Source organism: Pteropus alecto, unplaced genomic scaffold (genome assembly GCF_000325575.1).
Source record: "Pteropus alecto unplaced genomic scaffold, ASM32557v1 scaffold68, whole genome shotgun sequence".
In the NCBI taxonomy this organism is placed as follows: domain Eukaryota; kingdom Metazoa; phylum Chordata; class Mammalia; order Chiroptera; family Pteropodidae; genus Pteropus; species Pteropus alecto.
In genome coordinates this window covers 7786977-7808959 of record NW_006441386.1, presented here as the reverse complement: position 1 = coordinate 7808959, position 21983 = coordinate 7786977, and the positions used below count along the sequence as shown (strand labels likewise).

At 47.5% G+C, this 21983-nt stretch overlaps 1 protein-coding gene across 2 annotated transcripts in view; it reads left to right on the top strand.

Moving 5' to 3' along the window:
• Positions 1-21983, top strand: part of CUX1 (cut like homeobox 1) — a 347921-nt gene that overhangs the window by 257623 nt on the left and 68315 nt on the right. The window contains exons 11-14 of one of the 2 annotated variants that reach the window (XM_015594614.2): positions 2475-2657; positions 11164-11222; positions 14598-14646; positions 15397-15493. In XM_015594614.2, the coding sequence (XP_015450100.2) occupies positions 2475-2657; positions 11164-11222; positions 14598-14646; positions 15397-15493 (388 nt within the window). Of the gene's footprint in view, positions 1-2468; positions 2658-11163; positions 11223-14597; positions 14647-15396; positions 15494-21983 lie in introns of both variants that reach the window. The other variant, XM_015594613.2, reaches the window with a different exon arrangement.

Here is a 21983-nt window from a genome sequence, read left to right as displayed (position 1 = left end):
TCATTTAGCTTATGCAAACGTGAATGATTTTTGCCACTTTATAAATGAGTAATCTGTGGCCCAAGGTCAGCTTGTGGTTAGGCCACATTGGGCCCCAGGTGTTAAGCAGACGGCACTTTGGGACTGCCTACCCCCAGTCCCCATCCTAGGTTCAGGGTCAGCCCTGAGAGCTGCTGTTTTTATATATATATTATTTGAACCACTCGTCCCTAATATAGTGACTTATACTTGCCTGTTGAAAATCCCAGATCATTTTTCAGCTTGTTTTATTCCCTAAGAGTGCTTGAAACGGTTTTTATGGCTGGTATCCTTCAGGTTAGAAAATTGATAAATACATTAAATTAGATAACATGATTCAGTCTTTACCCACCATGAGACCGACCCTCCTGGATATCAATGCCATCATGTCATCTGCCTGCCTCCACAAGTCCAGGCACCCCTGGTCACCCTTCTGAGCATTCACCGTCAGGCACCAACATGCCTGCTCCTTGTTGAGCTGGCTTCTCAGCATCGGTCCCTCCTCATGCCCTGTTCCTTGCCCTTTCCAACCTCCATACCCATCTGTGGTGTCCCCACCCTGAAATGAATCCCCTCTTTCTTCTGACAAGATCTGCTAGCCCTTTTCCTCTGTGCCCTTCTCTCCCTCCTCAGGGCTCACCTCCACATGCTTCTCTCACTGTCTTCTTAGGCGCTAACTTCCTGGCGTTGCTGGGGGACTTGTCTTAGGCCCTCGACCTTGGTCCGGCCCAGTGTTATATAGGGTGGTACTTCCCAAACTCTCTGTGGAGAAGGACAATTTTGTTTAGATTTTTAAATTTCCAATCTGTCACAGACCGTAGTTTTATAAAAGACAATAAAAATGTCACAGCAATGTCAAACTGCTATAAACATTTCTAAACACTCTCGATTTCTGTACTTGTCTCACTGTGTACTGGCAACGAACGGTTTGTGAATTGGCACCAGTCTGTGGAGCACACTCTGACCTGAACTGGTCTGGACAGTATGTGCCTTTTAAATAAACTGGCGGGAAAGCGCTCACTGGGGCCCCAGGGCCGTGTGTGGATCTGCCAGAAGTCAAGAGAAATGCAAATCTTATTTTATGATATTATACAAATCAAACAGAAAGGAATCACTTCTTTGCACACAAAACTTTATTTTTAAGTGGTAAAGGCCTTAATTTCCTAGGAGGGAGACTTGAAAAATTATTTCCCTGGATGACTGGCTATCCCAAGATGTGAAAACCTCAAGACAAGCATATCGTTCCTGAAATGGCATGGCTGCCCCTGCCCACTGGGGCTGCCCCTGCCGCCATTTTCCACCCCAGTGTAGGCAAGATCAAGACACGAACAGACGACAGAGAGGATAGTGGCATTCAATACTGCCGTGGTCTCTGCTGCCCCAGAGACAGGTCTCTACGACAGAGAGGATAGTGGCATTCAATACTGCCGTGTGAGCTGCCCCAGGTCTCTGCTGTCACAGAGACTCAGGTAGTCCTATATTCCCCATCCCTGTCAGTCACACTTAGAAGTGCATCCGCCCTGCAGAAATGTTGCCAGAATCGTTCAGCAACCATTATTACTTTTAAAACTTAAAAAGTACTGCTTTAGTACTTAGAAAGTGGAATTATGGATTTGACTTTTTATTTTTTAAACCTTTTCCCTCTTTTGCAAATTTTTTTCAATGAGCAAATTGAGGGGAGGGGTGTTAGTTTTTTAGAACATGAATCATCAAAAGAATTTTTAAGGAGGGAACCCCAGATGTGCATCTTCCATATCTTTTAACTCTTGAAAATGCTGACTCTGAAAAATCAATTTGTCAGGCAATACCTCAGCATCTAGAGAGCTTAGTAATGAATCTAAAGGACATTGAATCTGTTTCGTGGGAGAAGATCGGAATGCTTTCAAACATCCAGAGCCTTCTCGTTTGGTATTCCCCTCGCTGGAGCACTCATCCCCCAGCCACCAGCAGGGCCCTTCCTGTCTCCTCCTGCAGATCTTTGTTCAAATATTACCGTCTCATGAGACTTTTCCTGATATCTTATTAAAAATCCCGAGTCCGACCCCATACTCTCTCCCTGCTTCAGCTCTTCTGTGGCACTTAACACCACCCAAAACACTTTATGCTACTAATAAGTACATTTAATGGGTCTCACTCATCCTGCTAAATGGAAATGTGAAGAGAGGAATTCTGCCCTTTTGTCCATTGTTGCGTGCCTGATACATGGTGGGTCCTCTTAAATGTTTGTCGAACGGACAAATTCCAGTGGCAGCTCACCGTGCAGACAGAAAGGTGGTGTGGAGATGGCAGTCACGGGTCCGATCCAAGCAGAAGCAGGAAGTAATGCCTTACCGTGAGCTTACCGTCCACATCCTCCCATCTGCCTGTTTTTGCCACAGGCGCCAGCACAGCTAACCCCAAGCACCTGCCCAAAGCTGGTGCAGTTTTGTCATTTCCTTTCTCCTTCCCAGGAGCAGGCCATAGAGGTGCTGACCCGCTCCAGCCTGGAAGTTGAGTTGGCTGCCAAAGAGCGAGAGATCGCCCAGCTGGTGGAGGACGTGCAGAGACTCCAGGCCAGCCTCACCAAGCTGCGGGAGAACTCAGCCAGCCAGATCTCCCAGCTTGAGCAGCAGCTGAGTGCCAAGAACAGCACACTCAAAGTAAGGGCGCTGGCGGGCAAGGGGGGTGCTGGATGCACACACACACGTACCCTCTGCCTTCCTCCACACGTGGCCCTGCAGGGAGCCCAGGGTCGGCTGGCACAGTGGTTCTGGCTCGCCACAAACACGCTGACACTTTTGCCTCCGGCACCTGGGATGCCCACTGGGTGTAGTGACCATGGCGGGAGGCGTTGTCTCAGACTAGGTAGTCTCATTTTTGTGGTCTGCAAGGTAATGGTTAAAATTTGTTCACTTTTAAAAGCAAAAGCAACGGCTTAGATATTTCTTAGTCTGAGCCGACCATGAATTTTTGTGAGAACAGTATGACAAGGCACGAGGCTCCTATGGGCACCTCACTCATGAGCGTGGATATATAAGCTCCATCAGAGTTCTTCTTTGGAGGGCATCACGTCTGGAATTGTCAGCAACTATGGCAACCTTGGACCTCTGTGAGGTAGCTAGAAACAGCCCTGGAGCCCAAGCAGGGAAATGGACTTTGAACCTTCTGCCAGCTCCTGCCTGAATGGCACTTCTATCCCTTACATGCAGCAGTTGGTGGAAACCCCCATCTTCAGTGCCCGCCCACCCATGGTGCTGCTGTACCACCTGAGAACTGGAGCCAACAGTGTGGATCTGGAGATTCTGTGTGCTTCTCGGGTGGGGTTGGAGTGGCTGTCAAGGCCTCAGGCCATCTGTAGACACATGCTATCACTCCTGCTCGCCTGGCCCTCCCTGGCTCTTGGAGGAGGCGACGACCCAGCACACTGAAATTCAGGCTCTCCCTGTGCCCAAGTGAAATGAAAGCGAGAGGTGCACTGAGGGCACATTTTCTCCAAGCCCTGTGGGTCGTGCTCTCAAGCCGCAGGGCCATTTTTTTGGTCCCTCAAGCCTGTGATGTACCATAGCAGCCCAAAGTGCCATGTTACTTCAACACACAAGGCGTTCACACAGTCAGTCTCTTTCCTCCCAGATGGAGTCCCAGTTTCTCATAATTTTGTAGCCCAAATTCAAGACCCAGAACCCTTTTCATTGTATTTTTTTAAAATGATACTTTATTTAAGGTATTTCCAATCTGTTGAAGTTACTGGTATAATTTAAAGATAGTCCTGGGATCCTAGATTCATAACATGTCAGAGCCAGAAGAGCCTCCTCGGAGTGTCTTGAAAATGAAGGGACAGGACCAGTGAGGGCAGGGGGCCCCAGCTCCCAGGCCAGACCTTCCCCCACTCTGCCATCTCTCCCCAGCCTGAGCAATGCCCACTCCTGCATGGCTCAGCATCCGTTTGTGGAGTGTGTGTGAATGAGTGTGTGAGTGACCAACTCATACAATGACCAAATATGGTCATTGTATACTAAATAAGGTAGATCAAATTAGTTATAAAAATGTTAGGATAACTTCTTATATAGAGTAATTTTAGAATGCAATTAGGCCCATTTGGTTTTTTTTTTTTGAAATTTTTTTCTTCTCAACTCATGACCATGTTTTTGACCCAGTACTAAGTTCCCAGCAAGTCTGTCCTCTTGGCACTCACAGCTCTCATTAGTTTCTTCTTTGCTCTTTGGGGTGGGTTTCATCCACTGCCTGAGAAACTGCTGGGGTGCCTGAGCCCCTGTGGGGAGATAGTCCTGCCACTTGGGAAAGACAGTTGAGACCTGGTCACATTTCTCATCAACCATGGCATTTATTTCTCCAGTGTGTCTTTTTCTCTCATCAGCCTGCCCAGTGAGTACCAGCACTCATTTTTTATTTCTAGATTAAATCTAATTTTCTCATGTTATAGCCATTTCTGACCCTAGCACTGGCATTATTATTAGATAATTTGCCTTTCTCTCCTTTGTTGCAGTTAAAGGGTTTGACTCAAATATATTCTGCATTCGACTACATGAGAGGGAGGCCATAGACCTAACATTTTTTATTATAGAGCAATTTCTTCTAAATCAGTTAAGGTTTTAATGTTTGCCTTCACAAAAAATGAAACAGAGTTTTCATAAATTAATGTTCTTTATCCGTATCTTGGGGGAATTCTTTAATACTGTGCAGTTAATGAAACAATTCGGCAATACTTCTTCCAAAATTATTGCTCCCTTATCTTCATCTGATCTAATAATCAAAACATATTCTCTAGTAACAAGACTTCTCTGATTTTAATTATCTTAACCCCTTGTTGCCAGGAGTGAAGATCTTCCTGATACCGAACCTTCACACAAAAGGCATTAGCCTTCCCCAAAGGAATAAGGTTAATTGAATGAGATACCTTCCCAGGGCTTTTTTTTTCCCCCTAATGTGTGTAATTTATAGTCTCAAATCTAAACTAAGCAGCGATACAATTATTAGGAAAATATTTTATGAATGAGACCTGTCAGATTGACAGCCTGATGCTTTTGCTACGGGGGTCTCTGACCCAGCAGTGGTGGCCACTCAGAAGGAACAGGGAATAGCACCAGAATTTCCTGGGGGCTCTCCTTTCCTTCTCCCTCCTTGCCCCCTCGAACCCCCACCCCCACCCCCAGTTTTTTCTTTCTTGGATCATGTTATCCAGCTTTTAGGACTCTGGGCACACTGTGTGGGGCTCGATCAAATTAGGATCGGTTTGCAGATGCTACAGCTTCCAGCTGTTTCAGCATCTTGGAATTGTGAGTGGCTTTGCCATGAGCATTGACAATGGTCTTTGAGACAAACGCTAACGTGGTTAATGACAGTCACGATGGGGTGTGGAGGGTTGATCTCACAAGGGCAGAAAGCATAATGGGCAGAATCTTGAGATTATTGAGTCTTGAGCTTATGGGGGTTTCCTCCACCAGTACGTTCTGGTGGTGCACTCTGTAGTGGAATAGATTTGGGGACTAATTGGTCTGCCTTCTCCAGCACTTTGAAAGTCTCCATCTCTTTGCAGTTGATATTTCTTCCCTTCGCTTAGAAAACTGATTTGTAATTTTTTGAGGATAAATTGACAGTTGGATGTTTACCAATCTTTCCTTGTGTTCCACTTTGTCAAGCCAAGTTCACCATAAACACATCACTCTCCACATATAGCATTACATCCTCTAACCTTTAAATAGACATGTAAACAGACTCAGAAGTAGAAGATATTTCTTCCTGCCTAATCTGACAAGTGCTCAAGCACAGCGCCACTTGTAAAGGATAATTCTGTATTCGTAATTAATGAAATAACCCAACTGCCATTACAAGGCTGCTATTTTTGATCTCTCTATTTTGTGGTCTTCTGTTGAAACACTTTAAAACAGAGGCAGTATAATTAGGCAGTCACCTGCATTGTGCTCACTATAGTACAGAAAATAATGCTACCAAAAGCTTCAGTTTTAAATGGTATTTATGGGAAAGGCTAGCTAAAATAATTCCAGTCTCCCATAGGAAGAAATTATATTTTGGGGGAGGTGTATTCGAATCACCTGCTGGACTATCTCTAAACCACAGTGTCTCCCAACCCTCTGCACTTTCACCCCACCTCCTAAGGTGCTCATGGGTTCTCCTGAGCCACTGTGGAGCATGCTGTGTCCCTCAGGAGGTTGGGATGGGGGAAAAAAAAAAAAAGACTGATAGCTGCTTCTCTAGAGCCATTCAGTGCCTTTAATTCTGGACTCTGCTTCTTTGATTACATAAGTTCCCCCACCAAGCAGTGTGTTTACTCTGCACAGAGACTGCCCTTGATAATATTTTAACAAGCATCTTTATCGACATTTCAGTGTATAAAGCTCTAACATCCACATCCCATTTGACTCTCGTAGGGTGAACAGAAATGATGATGATCGCTACCTTGTGCAGGAAGTCACTGAGGTTAGGAGAGGCCACACCCTGTGGTGTCTAGCCCATGGCTACAGAGGAGAGGCCCGTGTATGTCCCTCCACCACACTCACCTACCTTCCACGAAGGGAGATTTAACCCGGGTGTCACGAGCAAGTTCTAATATCAGCATCTTGGTAACAGAGAGCCCAAAGCCGAGCTTCCCAGAGCCTTGTCCTGATTAGGTCTTAAAGGCACTGTGAACAGATTGGAGGAGAGGACAGAGTGAGCCATCCATAGGGAGGAGGAAGGGCGAAGGTGGCCCCATGGGAGGGGAGAACAGTGGAGGCAATCTTGACAAAAACCTGGCTACAGGCCTCAAGGCCTATGTTGTGATCGAGGTGAGAGCTAGAGGTCACAAATGGATTCCTATAAAATCCCTGTAAACCAGTGGATGTTACTGGAAACGCTTTAAGGAGCTAATTAATTATTCTAAGATGAATCCTCTTGGAAAGACACATGTGCCCCTAGTCACTTGATGAGTAAATGCAGATATTTCACTTGTAGCACGTCCCCAGCTTGTGGCACCCTTAGCTGGCCATTACTTGCAGTGTCCAGGTAGTCTGTGTTGGGCCCAGACCAGGAGGGCCCGACACAGACTACCTGGACACTGCAAGTAATGGTTGGCTCCCATCCACTTGTACCTGGGTCACACCAGGATCACAGCTCGTGGAAGCTGGAGGTGACCACTAACAGGGTTGCCATATAGGGCTCCTTCTTTTCTGTCCAGAGCCACACTTCTCCAGCCTGCAGCAAGCCCTCTCCCATAACGGTCACTCTCTCCACCAACCTCCTATCTGGCCTTGAGGGTCTCCTCTTTTTGTCTGTCATTCTCAGCATTGCTGTAATGTGTGCACAGCACCCCCCAGCCATCCCTAAGCTTCTCCCTCTTGCCCAGCAGCAATAGATCCTGTATTTACATACATGCTACCTCTCACTGAGGAACTGTGGAGACCAGAGACATCCCGTTCATGTAAAAAGGAGGTGCACACTTCCTAGTCCTGAACCCCAGTAAAGCAGTGTCAGCTCTAGGGGCTCTGCCTCAGACCCCTGTCCAGGACCAGGGAACCCAGTCACACTTGCTCAGCTCTGACTGGTGGCCCATCAGCCCCAGGCTCCAGGTGAGGACCAGGGGTCGTACACCGATGCCTGGGCTGTCAGTCTTCAGACAGCATGGCTAAGAGCCTGGCTCTGATCAGCTTGGAGGAAAAAGCTGAACATAAACTGTAACACAATTGCCTTCTCACCCATAGTCTGTTTTGTTGCAAAGAGGTGTTGTGCCTTGACCCCTCCCTGTGCAACCTGGATGATGAAGCTTTTCCAAGGGTCTTTCCATTAGTCTCCCGTGCCAGACGTCCCTTAAGTCGGTAGCCCTAGAGCACGGAAAGCCCTGTGTTACAACTGGACTAAGACATATCTTTTGTAAATGCAGTGCCTAATTTGCTGCACACCAAAATACTTTGGGAATTTTAAATTAAATTCCCTTATCATTTGTCTTAGCCAGGATTTTAAGAACTTCATGTAGATTCTTCTAGCAGTTCAAGAAACATTTGATGCATACCTAAGTTCTATTCACCGCACATACGCTCTGTATTACTAAAGGTATGTGACCTATATCATGAAGCAGCCATGTTTGAGGGCCTCTCGGCAGCCTGCGCTTGCTCGCCCTACATTTCTTCACCATCGCCCTTTGAAAACTCTCTGCACTTTCCACGTGAGGAGCACTCAGCCCAACAGGCTACCCCCTGGGACAGGCCTCACTTTGCCAAGGTCAAATTGTAGGACTTGATGATTCTTTTTCTTTCTTTGGGCAGATGGATAGATACCTCTGCAGAGTGTTGCAATACTCAAGTAATTGGGTTCTGCCTATGGGATACAGAACCAAGCATAGAGTCTGGCCCATCCCATGAGCATTAGAGAAATCGGAGAGAAGTCTTTTTCCAGAGAGAACAACAGACTGGAGCACCTGTTGCTTTTTCCAGATTGAGTCTTCGAAAGTAGAATTTCTGAGTACCCAGCAAGGAGTTTCTGGTCAAAGAACCAAGCCGAGGACACTCAGTCTGCTTTCCACGATGGGCATTTTTAGTACCAGAGGCCAGTGTTCGGTCCCACACCACAAGCGTGGCTCTGAGTCATGGCACTCCGGTGACACCTCGGTGAGGATAAGCTAAAGGTGCTTGCAGGTCAGGACAGGCTTTGTCAGGTAGCCCCACCAGTCCTCCGTCCAGTTGTCTGTCCACCGAGACAAAGATGTCATCAGAAGTTTACAGCTATGGTCTTGGGTTCTTAATTAAGCTGCCTGTCCGTAGGTGGCAGAAATTTAGTGGAAGCTGTTTAGTTCTCAGTGAATACTCATATCCAACCAGATTACACAGATTCCAGTCCTATAGCCTTCTGATAGGGCCCGATCTTAGGTCTACAAAGAAGACCCACAGCTGTGCTCTCAGGGAGATGGAGTGGGACTTGGCAGTGATGAAGGCCCCACATTGAAGGCCTCGTGTTACCAACATCTGCACCAGATCCTTGCCTTGTGCCCCTAAGCTCAACCCATGAAGATAATTGCTGCTATCCCATTCCACAGATGACAAGTTTATTAACATGCCCAAAGTGACGAGTTTACTGACATGTCCAAAGTCACTCTGCTTATAAGGGACAGAATTGACTACAGTTTTAATGCCATGCCAGGTTCTGAAGTGCTCCTGATATTTCCCCTCTTGCTGCTTTTCTTCCTGTCTTTCTCTTGATCGCTCAACATGATCAAGTTTTATGTGTGTTCACTGTCCAGCGTCAGTGAATTCCTCAATCTGAAGGGTGCTTTTGTATCCCCGCAGCACTGGATAATCTTTTGTTAGGAAGGACTGGCACATTAGCACTTCCTGCTGTTCCACTATAGGGAGAAGAATGAAATAATCACTTCTTCATGAGCACCTTCTGAGAATCTTTTATCGGAAAATAAGTGCATGCTACCACCTGTTTGATTATGGCTGAGGAACCATTATGATACATAATGTTGGCAAGAAGTCTTAAAAAGGAACTAGGGTGGTGCACTTTTATGCAATGGAAAATACGAAAAACAAAAAAACAAACAAAAAAAACTTCCAGCAAATGCAGTAGGAAAAGGTGGGCTAAATGAATTTTGTTTACGAAACACCTGAATTCTTAAAACAACAGGCAGGGCAGGATTCAGGTGAATGTCCAGGCTGATGGCCAGATGGGCATTTCCTTTCCGACCTCTAGAATGTTCTCCGTTGGCTTCTAACTGGCTGGTCAAGCAGAACCTGAAAAGCAACTGGAAGCCCTGTAGGTGGGAAGGTGCTTTGATTAAAACACTGGATTTTGTTCACCCCAAGCTTGGAAATAGGCCAAATCATCAGGACCTCCCCACCCCCAACCCCACACCCCCAGCTGGGTCTTTGTGTTTTATGTTATGCTGCCTCTTTCCCCCACAGAGCTCCCTTGCAGGGAGGTCAAAGACAAACTAGTCCAAAGTACCTTCATATAAGGAAGCACCTCTGCTGTCTACCTATGCCAAAGATCTTCCTGTCAAGAAAGCCACATGGAGCTCTGTGCAGAAACAGGCTCCTGAATGCCCAGTGAACACACAGACTTGAATGGAACACATCAGAGCATCATCCTACCTGTGAAACGTGCTGTCACTCCCCTGAGCCCCCAGGCCAGAGCCCCTCACCTTTCCTCTAAAAGGCCATCTAGAGCCAGGGAATCAGCTGCAGACCTTCCCTGCAGGACTCAGACAACTGTCAGAGAACCCATGACCACCCAGCTAAATGGGCCTCTACTCCTAAGATCCCCACATCTCGAGGAATCTGGAAGTACACGTGCTTTTTCCTGATACCCATCAGATGACAGCCTCAACAACAAAGGGGCTTGTATCTCTTGTTAGCAGAGTCCCACTAAAGGTGTTGACAACAGACTGTCTCCATCAGCTAGCAAAACATATTTTGTGAAAAGCCACATGCTGCTTTTAAAATCCTAGGAGAGCTTCTCTTCATTCTGTTTGTCATTTCATGGTATTTCATACAAAATGGCCTTTTCTTTGTTTTCCACTTTTGCAAAGCTTTTTTCTTCAACTTTCATCAAGTTTATGTTACAACTTTATATTGTGTGAGTGTGTATGCACATGCACGCCTGTGCACAGGCACCTGTGTCCACTAACACACACTCACCAGACCAGAGAGTGAAGGACAAAAGATAACACTGCACGTTGTCAACTTTCATTTGTATGTGTTTGTGTTCCCTCTCAGGGACGACTGGATGTTTTACAGAGGATGTAGTCGGTGAAATCTGTATAGTGCTTTTGGCCTGCCTCAACAGAATATCATAGACTGGGGGACTTATAAACAACAAACATGTATTTCTCACAGTTCTGGAGGCTGGGAATTTTAAGATCAAAGCACTAGCAAATTTGGTGTCTGGTGAGCGCTCCCTTCCTAACTGCCTTCTCACCGTGTCCTTACAAGGCAGAAGGGGTGAGGGGTCTCTTTTGTAAGGGCACTAATCCTATTCATGAGGGCTCCACCCTCATGACCTAATCACCTCCCAAAAGGCCTCACTTTCAAATACTGTCACAGCGGGGGTTAGGATCTCAACATATGCATTTGGAGGATGGACACAAACATTCAGTCCATAGCAGAGTCCATCTACCTGTTTCAACATGGCAACTAATAAAATCCTCTCTGTTTTCAGCAACTGGAAGAAAAACTCAAAGGACAGGCTGACTATGAAGAGGTGAAGAAAGAACTAACGTAAGTGTGGAGATGCCTGCTCAGCCTTTCACAATCCAGTGCTCACTGGAGACATTTGCTTAAAAAAAAAAGCCATGCCAGTGAGGGAGAAGCCACAGGTCCTTGCTCTCAGCTTAGGCAGACACTTCGCAACTGGGCTATGTTCTGAGCTGCCCACCGCTGTGGCTGTCTGCACCGAGGCGTGTGCCTGAATTCTTTGGACTCTTTCTAAAACTGTGCATTTAAAGTATGCCAGTATGCCCAGAATCAGGGGAGATGTTGCCATTACAGATATTACAAAATATGAGCTTGTTTTTCAGCTCTAAGCTCCCCATACAGAAGCAGAGCAGGAAAACGTTTGCCATTTGAAAGAGTACACATGGCCACACGTCTCCCCGGCCACCTGGACTGCAGAACTTTTCTTCTCCCAACTTCGAGTTCCTCATCCGAGAGGCAACACCTGAAAGCCTGTTGTCCCTTCAGTGCTAATGCTTACATTCTCAAGCTTAGATGTTCCTTCTTCAGGCCCCACTGCCCAGCCTGTCCCTTCTACCTCATACTCCTTCCCCAGAGCCTGCCCTTGGCCCTCTTGCATTTTCTAGACCCTGGTCCCTACCTGTCCCCAGTTCCAGTGCTCTCAAGCTCATGACCCTCTCACCCAGCCTGTTGCTTATGGGCAGCCCCCCACAGTGCACACGGTTCCCCTTGTCCTCCTGCCTGGTCTCACAGAGTCTCCCCTGGGCTTCCCCTGCCTCCGGTGCAGGTTATCAAATCCTGCAAGAAAGTCTCTCTGGTGTGTAGACCCGGTCTCAGTAGGCTGTGTTTTCTCCACAGCTACTTATGGGCTCTGCACTGCCCCAGGGACCCTTCTGTGCCCTCAGCGCCCTCTTCTGTCCCCAGCTGAGCCCTAACCCCTTAGCAGACACCCTGGTATTTTGCCCTACAGAGGAGGTAGACGTCTGCATCTTCCTCCTTTGCCTTGAAATCACTCCTCTGGTCCTGGCTTCTCCTGTCTCTCCAGGCTGACCCCTCCACCTGGAGCCTGGCTCCCGTCCTTCCTATTCCTTCCTGCTGTTCATTCTATCAGCTCCTTTCTCTCTTGCTGACATTTTAAATTTCTCCTTTTAAAATAAGCCTACACCCACTCGCCATGCTGTTCTTTGTTTTCATAATTCTGTTCCCTCAGGTTTGCTAGAAAAACCCATCGGAAGGGATCTTTGACCTTCTTGCCACCATATCCTGCAGTAGCCTTCCTTCAGTCATGACCTCCAGCCTCCCTGGTGAGGTGCCTCTAGGTGCTCCCTTCAGTTCTCTGTAGTCTCATTCCCTCTGGTCACAACGGCCTCTGTCAGTAATGTCTTGGATGACCTCTTAACCTCTCTCTAGGCTCTTCATGCTCTGTACTAACCCCCCACCCCATTTTCAACTTAAGGATCTATATTTTTTACCTGATTGATCTTCTGTACCTGCCTCCTCATCCTCGTGTTCCCTTCCTTTCCTTCTTCTTCCCCCACTCAAGAGAAAAAAAATGTGTGCCGTCTTCTAGTGTTGCATAAGAAGGCCTTCACCCAAGCCCCCCGCTCTCCCCACGCCGAGGGCAGTCCCACTCCCACCCTCCAAGCTCGCCTCCGTTCCTAGGAACCAAGGCTTCTTGACTCCAGCCGGCAACACATCCCTGGTCCGTACCCGACCCTCTGTCCGCCTGCCAAGCTGGCCCTCCCCTCCTCCCAGAGCAACCTTCCCACCTTCCTGCCAGCCCTTTCTGTTGTATCTGCGCACTGCAGCCCCCACCGCAGCATGTTTGGAAGCTGCCCCACTTGGTGGCTTTTCTGATTAAATGTGTCCTTGGCCTCCCACTTCCTAGTGATCCAAGTGCCTTTTCAGACACAAGTCCACATTCTCATCCCATTTGTGCCCCCAGAGTCCCCACACCCCCAGTGGTTTGTTAAGTATCCTCCTTCAAGACCCTTCTCAAACTCTTAACAGAGACCCTGTCTCCAGCCCAGCGAGTCTCTCCTGCCCAGGGCCCCCACAGGCTCCCTCTTTCCTGTGCTATCTGGATTTTGTCTTCTGCCGAAAGAGCCCATAGTGTTCTTGAGGGTGAGGAGAAGAGTGGTTCTGATTCTCCCGGGTCGGGCGCATAATAGGTCGTTGGTAAATATCTGCTGGATAAATGAAAAGACACTGGTGTTTTTAGTATAAACTTAGAGACTCACTTAGTCTTCTCTTACATGATCCTCAAGAAGCTCTCAGACAAGAATATAGTGGTGAACAATAGATGGCCACCAAGAAAAGACAAGTTCCATACTTCATCGGATGTAATGGGACCGAGATTTTTAGTGTTTCCAATAGCTCACTATGAAATAAAATTATATGGTTTATGCCATTAGCTCCTTATCATTCGGTTTGGTTAGCTTGCATGACAAGGACCAGTTTCTCTAAGGTTACAACCTTAGAGAAACTTAGAGCAGCCAGCTGCTTGCTTACTGAACCTCAAGGCGGCCCTGGCAGAGAGTGATCTCCTGGGGCCCTTGGCATTTTTACATACCATATTCTTTTAGTGACACTTCAGTGGAGGTTAAAGAGGGCAGAAGCTAAAGTCACTGCTACGAGAATGCCGGGAGAACGCAGGTGGCCATGCCTGGGACGGGCAGCCCACTCTCATTCTCACCTGTCCTCATGTGTGAAGAGAGTACCCACGTGGACTCACTCGCCCTTTCCTCCCATAGACTCTCAGAAAGAAAGCAGTGTCCGTGCTAAAGGAATGCTGGAAACAGCCGTCCTGAGCACCCGAACTCAGTCAGCTCTCAGACCTGTTGAAACAGGCCAGAAATTAATGTGATTTCAGTGATAAGGAGAACAAAGAAATAAACCTGCTCTCCCACACCTTTGCAGTGGTGTTTCTTCCCAGTCCTGGGGCTGCGGAGAAGGTCTGTGCCAGCTTTTGAGCCATCCAGTTGTTGGACCTTGCTCTTTGCCGATTTCCCGTCCCCGGGTGCCCACAGTGAACGTGTGGGGGGGCGGCCCTGGGAGGGGTGCTGAGGTTTCTCTCTCTGGCTTCCTTGTTCCAACTCTTTCATTCCACTAAGCTTTACAAATACATTCTACTTGCAACAATGTTATGTCTGTGTTCAACTTTAAAATTATACTCTGAACAGACCTGGTGTGATTCCATATGGAATGATTTACATGCTGGGCAAGAAACTTTTGCTGGCCAACTGCTAGTTGCATACTTATTCTAGAGACTCTATCAGATTATAATGCTGCCAGGGAAGTTGTTAAAGTTGTCAGTTCCTCCGTTCCTGGAGAGCAGGAAATTGTGATGTTGATGCTCATTAGTGTGGCTGTTACCAGAGGTATGAGTAGGAAATAACCACTCTGTCTTGCTCTTCGCAGTATTCTGAAATCCATGGAGTTCGCACCGTCCGAGGGAGCTGGGACACAGGTACAGGGTCTCACTTTGCTTTTAGTGTGTGTGTGAGCATCAGCATGGCCACGGTTGCTGTTCATCCCCAGGCGAGCTTCACCATCTCGATATTTCTGAGAGACTCCTCACTTATAGCTGACCAGTAATTCCTCAAGAATGTTTAATCAAATTAAAGCAAGTTATTTTTATTTAAAAAGAAGAGTTAGTGTTTTCCAAACTGATAACTCAATTCAAGTGAAGTCGTGATTTCACATTGTGTTAAAAAGCAGCCCAAAAAGGACTGGCTTAGGAACTTTTATTTACTGTCTCACTTGAAGAAGGTACAGGGGTGGGCAAGGTGACAATGGCAACCTGGTGGCCAATTAAAATTTAAGTTATCAAATGGGATCCTGTGCCTGGTGCCCAGAAGGCAGCTGACTCTTTGTGGTTGGCACCTTTACCAATGATATTCTAACAGGTGTGTGGCTCTGCAGCCAGTGCTATTGCCAGATGAGGCACAGGTTTAGACTACTTGAATTTGGGGACAGAATAGAGACTAGTTAATTGTCTAGGAAAAGAAAAATTACTTCAACTGAAATGAATTCTTTTGGAAAAGAATTTGTGTGTTTTCCACACATATGTCGAGCCATCTTCAGGAGAAGGCATGTTTCTGTAACGTGTCGGAGTCAGTTGGGTGGAAAACGATAAGGGCAGGGGTTGTGGGGTCTGGTGGCCCTAAGGGGTGGGAGGGTCGCCAGCCCACAGTGAGCCCCCCTCTGCCCTGTCTAGGACGCATCCAAGCCCCTAGAGGTGCTGCTGCTGGAAAAGAACCGCTCGCTGCAGTCCGAGAACGCCGCCCTGCGCATCTCCAACAGCGACCTGAGCGGTAGGTTGACAGGAGTCTCGTGTGCCGTGCTCAGTCCCTTCCGGGGGTCGAGGAAGAGGATTGTAAACCGTGAGTCTGGGCCGATGCATGACGGGAGCATCACTGGTTGATGAGAACCTTGACTAATGAGTGTTTGGTCTCCTCTTCATCCTCCTCACCGCTCCCCTCCCTCCCTCTCCCGCCTGCTTAAAGGTGGTCAAGGTGAGACGTGTGGCCGCAGAGCGTCTGCGGAGGTCAGTTAGAGCCAGTGTTGCAGGAGATCACAGGAGGGACACTCGGAGGATGTTGGCTTTCTGATCTTTTCCTAGTTGTGCGGCCTCTCTCTCGTGGTGTCTCTGGGGGCTGCTGACAGGCTTAGCCCTGCCCCTCCAGGCTCAGTGGAGCTTTTCTTCCTTTGTCAGGTTTTCCTTGGGAACGCATCCCCCATCCTTAGCCTTTCTTTGCTCATCCCAAAGTGGTGGCGTCACTGACTGCTTCTGGTTTTGGCAGCTGGTAAACCGGTTTAAAAGTGTCTCAGGCTCCGATGATATTTCATTCTTAAAATGTGCGTGCCTTCGATCGAGTGGACTTGGTACAGTGCATTCGCCTCAGAGCAAGTGGTGTGAGAGAATCCGTTGGTCCCAAAATGTCAGTGTTTGCTGCTCCTCAGGTGGGGCCCTCCTGGGAATAGCTCGAATGCTAGAGGCCCAGTCAGAGGCCTGCGACCTGTCAACTCTTTACTGTGTGTGGTACCGGCTCCTTGTCACTTTAGGAATTTGAATCTATGTCAAGGGGACTCTCCAGGCTGCAACGTACAAGAAAGGTGCAAACATGAAATGCATGTTGCTTGTTTCCGGGGGGCCTCGTTTGGCTGATTTAAAAATTCAATTGAAAAACAAACCAACACACCTCATTGGCCCTTGTAAAATCTGCACTTTTTTTTCCCTTTGTGGGGCAAACTTTGCATTTTAGTCTTGGTTTTTTTTCCCTTTTGAATCCCCCATAATGCATTATGTTTGCCCTTCCTTGTAGGGTCAGCCAGGAGAAAAGGGAAAGACCAGCCTGAGAGTCGGCGTCCTGGACCTTTGCCGGCCCCCCCTCCTTCTCAGTTGCCCCGCAACACGGGGGAGCAGGCTTCCAATACTAATGGTACACACCAGTTCTCACCAGCGGGGTTAACTCAAGACTTTTTCAGCTCATCCCTGGCAAGCCCCAGCCTACCCCTGGCTTCTACGGGAAAATTTGCACTAAACTCTCTCCTCCAACGACAGCTAATGCAGTCCTTCTACTCCAAGGCCATGCAGGAAGCAGGAAGCACAAGCATGATTTTTTCAACAGGTCCATACAGCACAAACTCCATATCTTCCCAAAGTCCATTACAACAAAGCCCAGATGTAAATGGCATGGCCCCGTCTCCCAGCCAGTCAGAAAGTGCTGGGAGCGTCTCCGAGGGCGAGGAGATAGACACTGCAGAAATCGCCCGGCAGGTGAAAGAGCAGTTGATCAAGCACAATATTGGACAGCGCATTTTCGGACATTATGTCTTGGGACTGTCTCAAGGGTCTGTGAGCGAGATTCTGGCCCGGCCCAAGCCATGGAATAAACTGACCGTTCGCGGCAAGGAGCCTTTTCACAAGATGAAGCAGTTCCTCTCGGACGAGCAGAACATCTTGGCTCTTCGCAGCATCCAAGGCAGACAAAGAGGTGAGAGACTTTCGTGGGTTGGCGCCAACATGTGAGCCCGTCAGAGTTGTGTGTGCATGTCTGTGTGTGTGACGAAACATTTGTGCATCAACATCAGGTAAAATTCTCTCCAGTTCTACCATTTCCAGACTTCCAGGGGTCAACTGGCATGAGCTAAAGCTGTTAGATATGGGAGGTCTGGCCTCTGAAATGTGCTCAGCACCTCACACATAGTAAACTCAGTATTTCAATACTATGTATTGAATCGGAGGGAACTGCATCACGTACAACGCCCTGACCTGTTTAGTGTCCAGTGGTCCGATGGGCCTTGGGTGCAGGCCTCGCGTGGGGAGGAGCCCTTGGGTACCACCCAGCCCTAGAGCAGCAGCAGCAGCAGCAGCAGCCAGGGTTGCTCCTCACACAGAGCTGATTCCGTGGGTGTATCAACCACTGTCCTCTCCTCTTCACACCGCACAGAAAAGGGTGTGTCTTGTGGGCAGCTCCCTCCCAGGGCTTATTTTCTGTTAGTGATTTGTTTAGCATTGTGAGCAGAACACGCCTGCCTTGAGTAAAATACGTGAAAGTTGTATTAAAACACCCTTCCTACCTCCCATAAAAAAAATTAAAAGTCAGTCATATCCTTAATTGAAAGAATTCCCTCCCTCGCTAACAGGGGATCATTCTGCTAAATCAACAGTGATGGAGAGAGGTGATCGTATCAGACACATTTAAAATACCCTGAAATACAAGTTCAAAACAAACGGAGAAGGGAGACATTTCAAACAGTGTCAATTTGGACAGAGCACATTGAGCTTTTTATGGCTCTGTTAACTGAAGTTGACTGTCTTTGGATGATTAACGTGAGCTTTGTCCTGGGGACTGGTGGGCGATTTGCTTGGCAGCAGTGCTCCCTCCGTTTGCCCCTGGTGGCGCTGGTGCCGCAGGCCACTCCTTAGGTCTATCTGATCTCCTTTTGCAGCAGCACCATGGCCTCTGTGGCCAGTCAGCCAGGGAAGGGCCTCTCAGAAGTTTCTAGTAGCTCCCAAGTTGCACAGGAAGCCTTGAGCCCTCTCCGTAGTGACAGGCGGCTCAGATTTCATGTCACGCAGCCCATATCGTCAACACCGCCATCCCCCTGATTGTTTTGTTCTTACCACACTTGTTTTTCAACAGAGAATCCAGGCCAGAGCCTGAACAGACTATTTCAGGAAGTACCGAAACGAAGAAATGGGTCTGAAGGTATGTTGCAGGCAGGTGTTTTTCTTTGCAGTTAGTAACCTAGGAAGCAGCATGTCATTAGCTGTGTATTTGGGTTAAAACTGTGCAGTGTGATTCTGGCCTGGAACCTGATGGAAAAACAGAGCTAGTAAGTATAAAACAAAGCACGGGTTCAAGTACGCATGGCCCCTTCCTCCTGAGCTGCCTGCACTCTACCGAGTGCAGAAGAGGTGAGAAGTGGGCGCCACCACTAAGAATTAATCCCAAGTAAGAATCCCAAACCCCTTCAGATTCAAATTCCGCCTTTCTCATTTTCTCAGAAGCAGGTGAGAGAATAACAATTGTTGCTCTGAGAAAAATCAGGTGACTAAGTCAAATGAGATACTGCTGCTTCCTTGTACTTTCTTTTAACTCGGAGCTGTGTTAAAAGTGCTATGGAGTGGACAAATTCCAAACATAATCAGTTTTCCTGTGGGCTCTAGTGAGCCAACTTCCACTGCACTCCTCGGAGTTTCATCTTTAATGGGGCTTGGTCCCAGTGCTATGCTGGTTTTTAAATGGCTCGGTGTGGCGGTTCCTATTTAGGGAGGTAATAAAAAGTTAAAACGTGGACAGGTTCCAGAGAGAACTGGGGCCAGCCCCTGGGCCGTGGTAGCTTCAGTGCATCTGGGCATGGGGGCTACTCTGCGAGCATCACCATGCAACTGAAAGACTGAATTCTTGTCCTTTAGAGATTTCTGCAGGCTCCTTTCCTCGTTCATAAATTTTCCAAGACAGTAAGTGATAATAGATCTAAAATTTGTAAGTTAAGCCTTCAGTTTCTTCCAAATGATTGTTATAGCCTCATCCCTTTATTCTCCTTTCCCATTTTTTCCTTTTGAGATACCGGTCTCATCTACACATACAGAACCTTGAACACAGCCCCCTGCCAAAGTAGTTGTTGGAGTTGCTTTTAAATGACTCACGAAAAGCATTGCCTTTTAACCCTTCATCTTTTTTTATACCGAATTAAATGATTTGCTCTCCCTGGTCTATGGGTGTCCAGCTTGGGTAAATGCGAGAGCTTGTCCCAATGGCAAAATGGGTAAATTCGCAGGAAGTCCTTCCTGCATGGGGTCATGGTACCTGCTGTGAAGTTGCACGCACAGCAGGTACAGGTAAATGGGAGGCCATTCCTGTCTCCTTACCATCACCAGCCTCAACTCCCGGAAGCTATTTATCAGAATGACATCTTCGTGCAGCACTGGTTTTTGTTCCAGGTGTGGGTTTGATGTCATTGGTGTGGCTTCTTCCTACAGGTAACATCACCACCCGGATCCGAGCCTCAGAGACTGGGTCCGATGAAGCAATCAAGTCCATCCTAGAACAAGCCAAAAGGGAGCTGCAAGTGCAGAAAACTGGTAGGAATTCCACTTCTTTGACCACTGTCTAACAAACTTAATTAGGAGAATTGTCATGATTGCTCTTATCAGCAGTAATTAACTTTAAAAAAATAATAACAATAGAGTGTATGTTTTCAAGCATTTAGGCAAGTACAGAGAGTGTGTGTGATATATATTTTGTTAATAGTTACCATTCTTTTTATAATGTCATTCTCTGGCACTGATTCAAGATGTACTCATGGCCTAGAATCTCCTTGACTTACATTAGCCAGTAGTTTGTATGGAATTTCCTTCTTTAAACGCAATATAGGCTTTTGTTAATAAGTTCAAAACAGCTGCTTTATGGAATGAATGTTGCTAGGGAGGAGCAGGGGGTTTTAACAGATGGATGTCCATCTCCACGGTTCATCTGCTTCAGGAATTGGCCCTGGAGCTCCCTGAGAGCTGCCTTGTCTAAGAGGAGGAGGACACTCTCACATTCCAGCATTTCTCTGGTTGAGCTTTGATTGAGAGGTATACCATAGTATAGATACAGCTCAGACCCTCTGCTGGAGAGGAAACTGAGTGCCTGAGTTCTCTTCCTGGAGTTCTCCACATAGCTGCCCTGTACCCATGAAGCCCTGCTCTGCAGAGCCCCTCCGTGGACCTGGTCACAGGGCTCCTGCCAGGCCTGGCTTCAGGCAGCTGTGGCAGCTGAAGATGGACCACCACCTTGGTCACTGGGACCTCTCCCCAGACCACTGCACTCCCACATGGTTTGTTCTGTTGGTGAGCTCCATGCTCCCTTCTGGGAACCAGGCCTGGGCAGTGCATTTTTCCCCTACCTTAAACTAGGTCCTCACAGTAACCATGGAAGACAGATTTTGTTATCTTGTTTTTCTTGATTAATATACTCAAAGTTAGAATAATTTACCCAAACCCATTAACTGGTAGATCCCGGATGGGAACCCTAATCTCTCAACTCCTGTCCCAGCATTTCCCCCTCTGTTGCCATCTGCCTCCTTCCAAAGATCCCAGACTGGTACACAGTGTCGTTGTAGGGTCTCAAGCCTGACAGCAGACAGAACGTTCAATTTGGTGTGGTTCTTGCTCTCAAGGCCAGAGCTGAGGTTTAAGCCGCCCCCACCCTGGGTGGCTGAATAAGCAGAACATTTGGCAGGACAGAGTAGGGGGTACCCCCGCATTGAGAGTGGAAAGGGCCACCTCAGGTTGTAATTCCAATGACCACTCGTTCCCTCCCAAGCACAGTTTCTCCTTCTGCAGAGTTATAGTGGTGCCACCTGCACCCTATAAATGTCGTCAGAGTCATGTGAGTTGGAGAAGGGAAGAGGACCTTTTGGTAACCAGTAGAATAAAGTTCTTAAGTGACATTAAAGGTTGTCACTGCTGTTTGAGGCATTTTTTGGCCTCATTTAAAGGAGAAGAGCCGGCTTGTATGATTTCCTCTCCCAGATATGAAGGTACATTACAGAGCTGGAGCAGCCTGAGGGAGCATTCAGCCCAGTGCCTCTCAACCAGAGCCTCATTCCACAGTTACGCGGGAGCCAGTTAAAACTGTAGATACTGGTCCAGTCCTGTACTTCCTTCTTAATTCAGATGCTCCTGGGGTGGGGCATGTGCATCTTAACAAGCCCAGTGGGTGATTCTGGTGCACAGCCCTAGATGAGAATCCTTGTTCTAGTCCATTACCCATCCCAAGTTTACAGATGAAAATCCCAAGACTCAGCAATACTTTGTGACTCCCCCAGGCTCACAGCCCTGGGTTCTTCCCATCACCTCTCATTGTGAGGCTCAGTGTTGCTGGCCACACCGTAGTCACCTACCCAGAAGGGAATCTGGGCTGACCCAAACACGATCACTTACACAGGGAGATGCTGGTCACTCATCACCACTGTTCACAGAAATTATGGTTTTAAAGCATGACAAAACCACTAGAATTTTGGAACATAGCATATAAGAATATAATTTAAAAATCATCAGGTAAAGGAAGTTTAGGATGGCATGTCACTGAGCATTTGAATACTTTCCCCCTCTTATCACACTCCGTGATAATAAATCCTTTCTGTTGGTGCATAATAGAGGTCAGCGGGTCATAAAGCAGTAGTGTTAGTCCTTTTATCACTGCTCGGACAAGATGCACAAGCATTTCGCTGATGGGAAAATGCTGGACAAATAGAGCTGTGCCGTTCTCCCAAAAAAGCTGCATTATGCAGTGGCTCAAGTTAGAA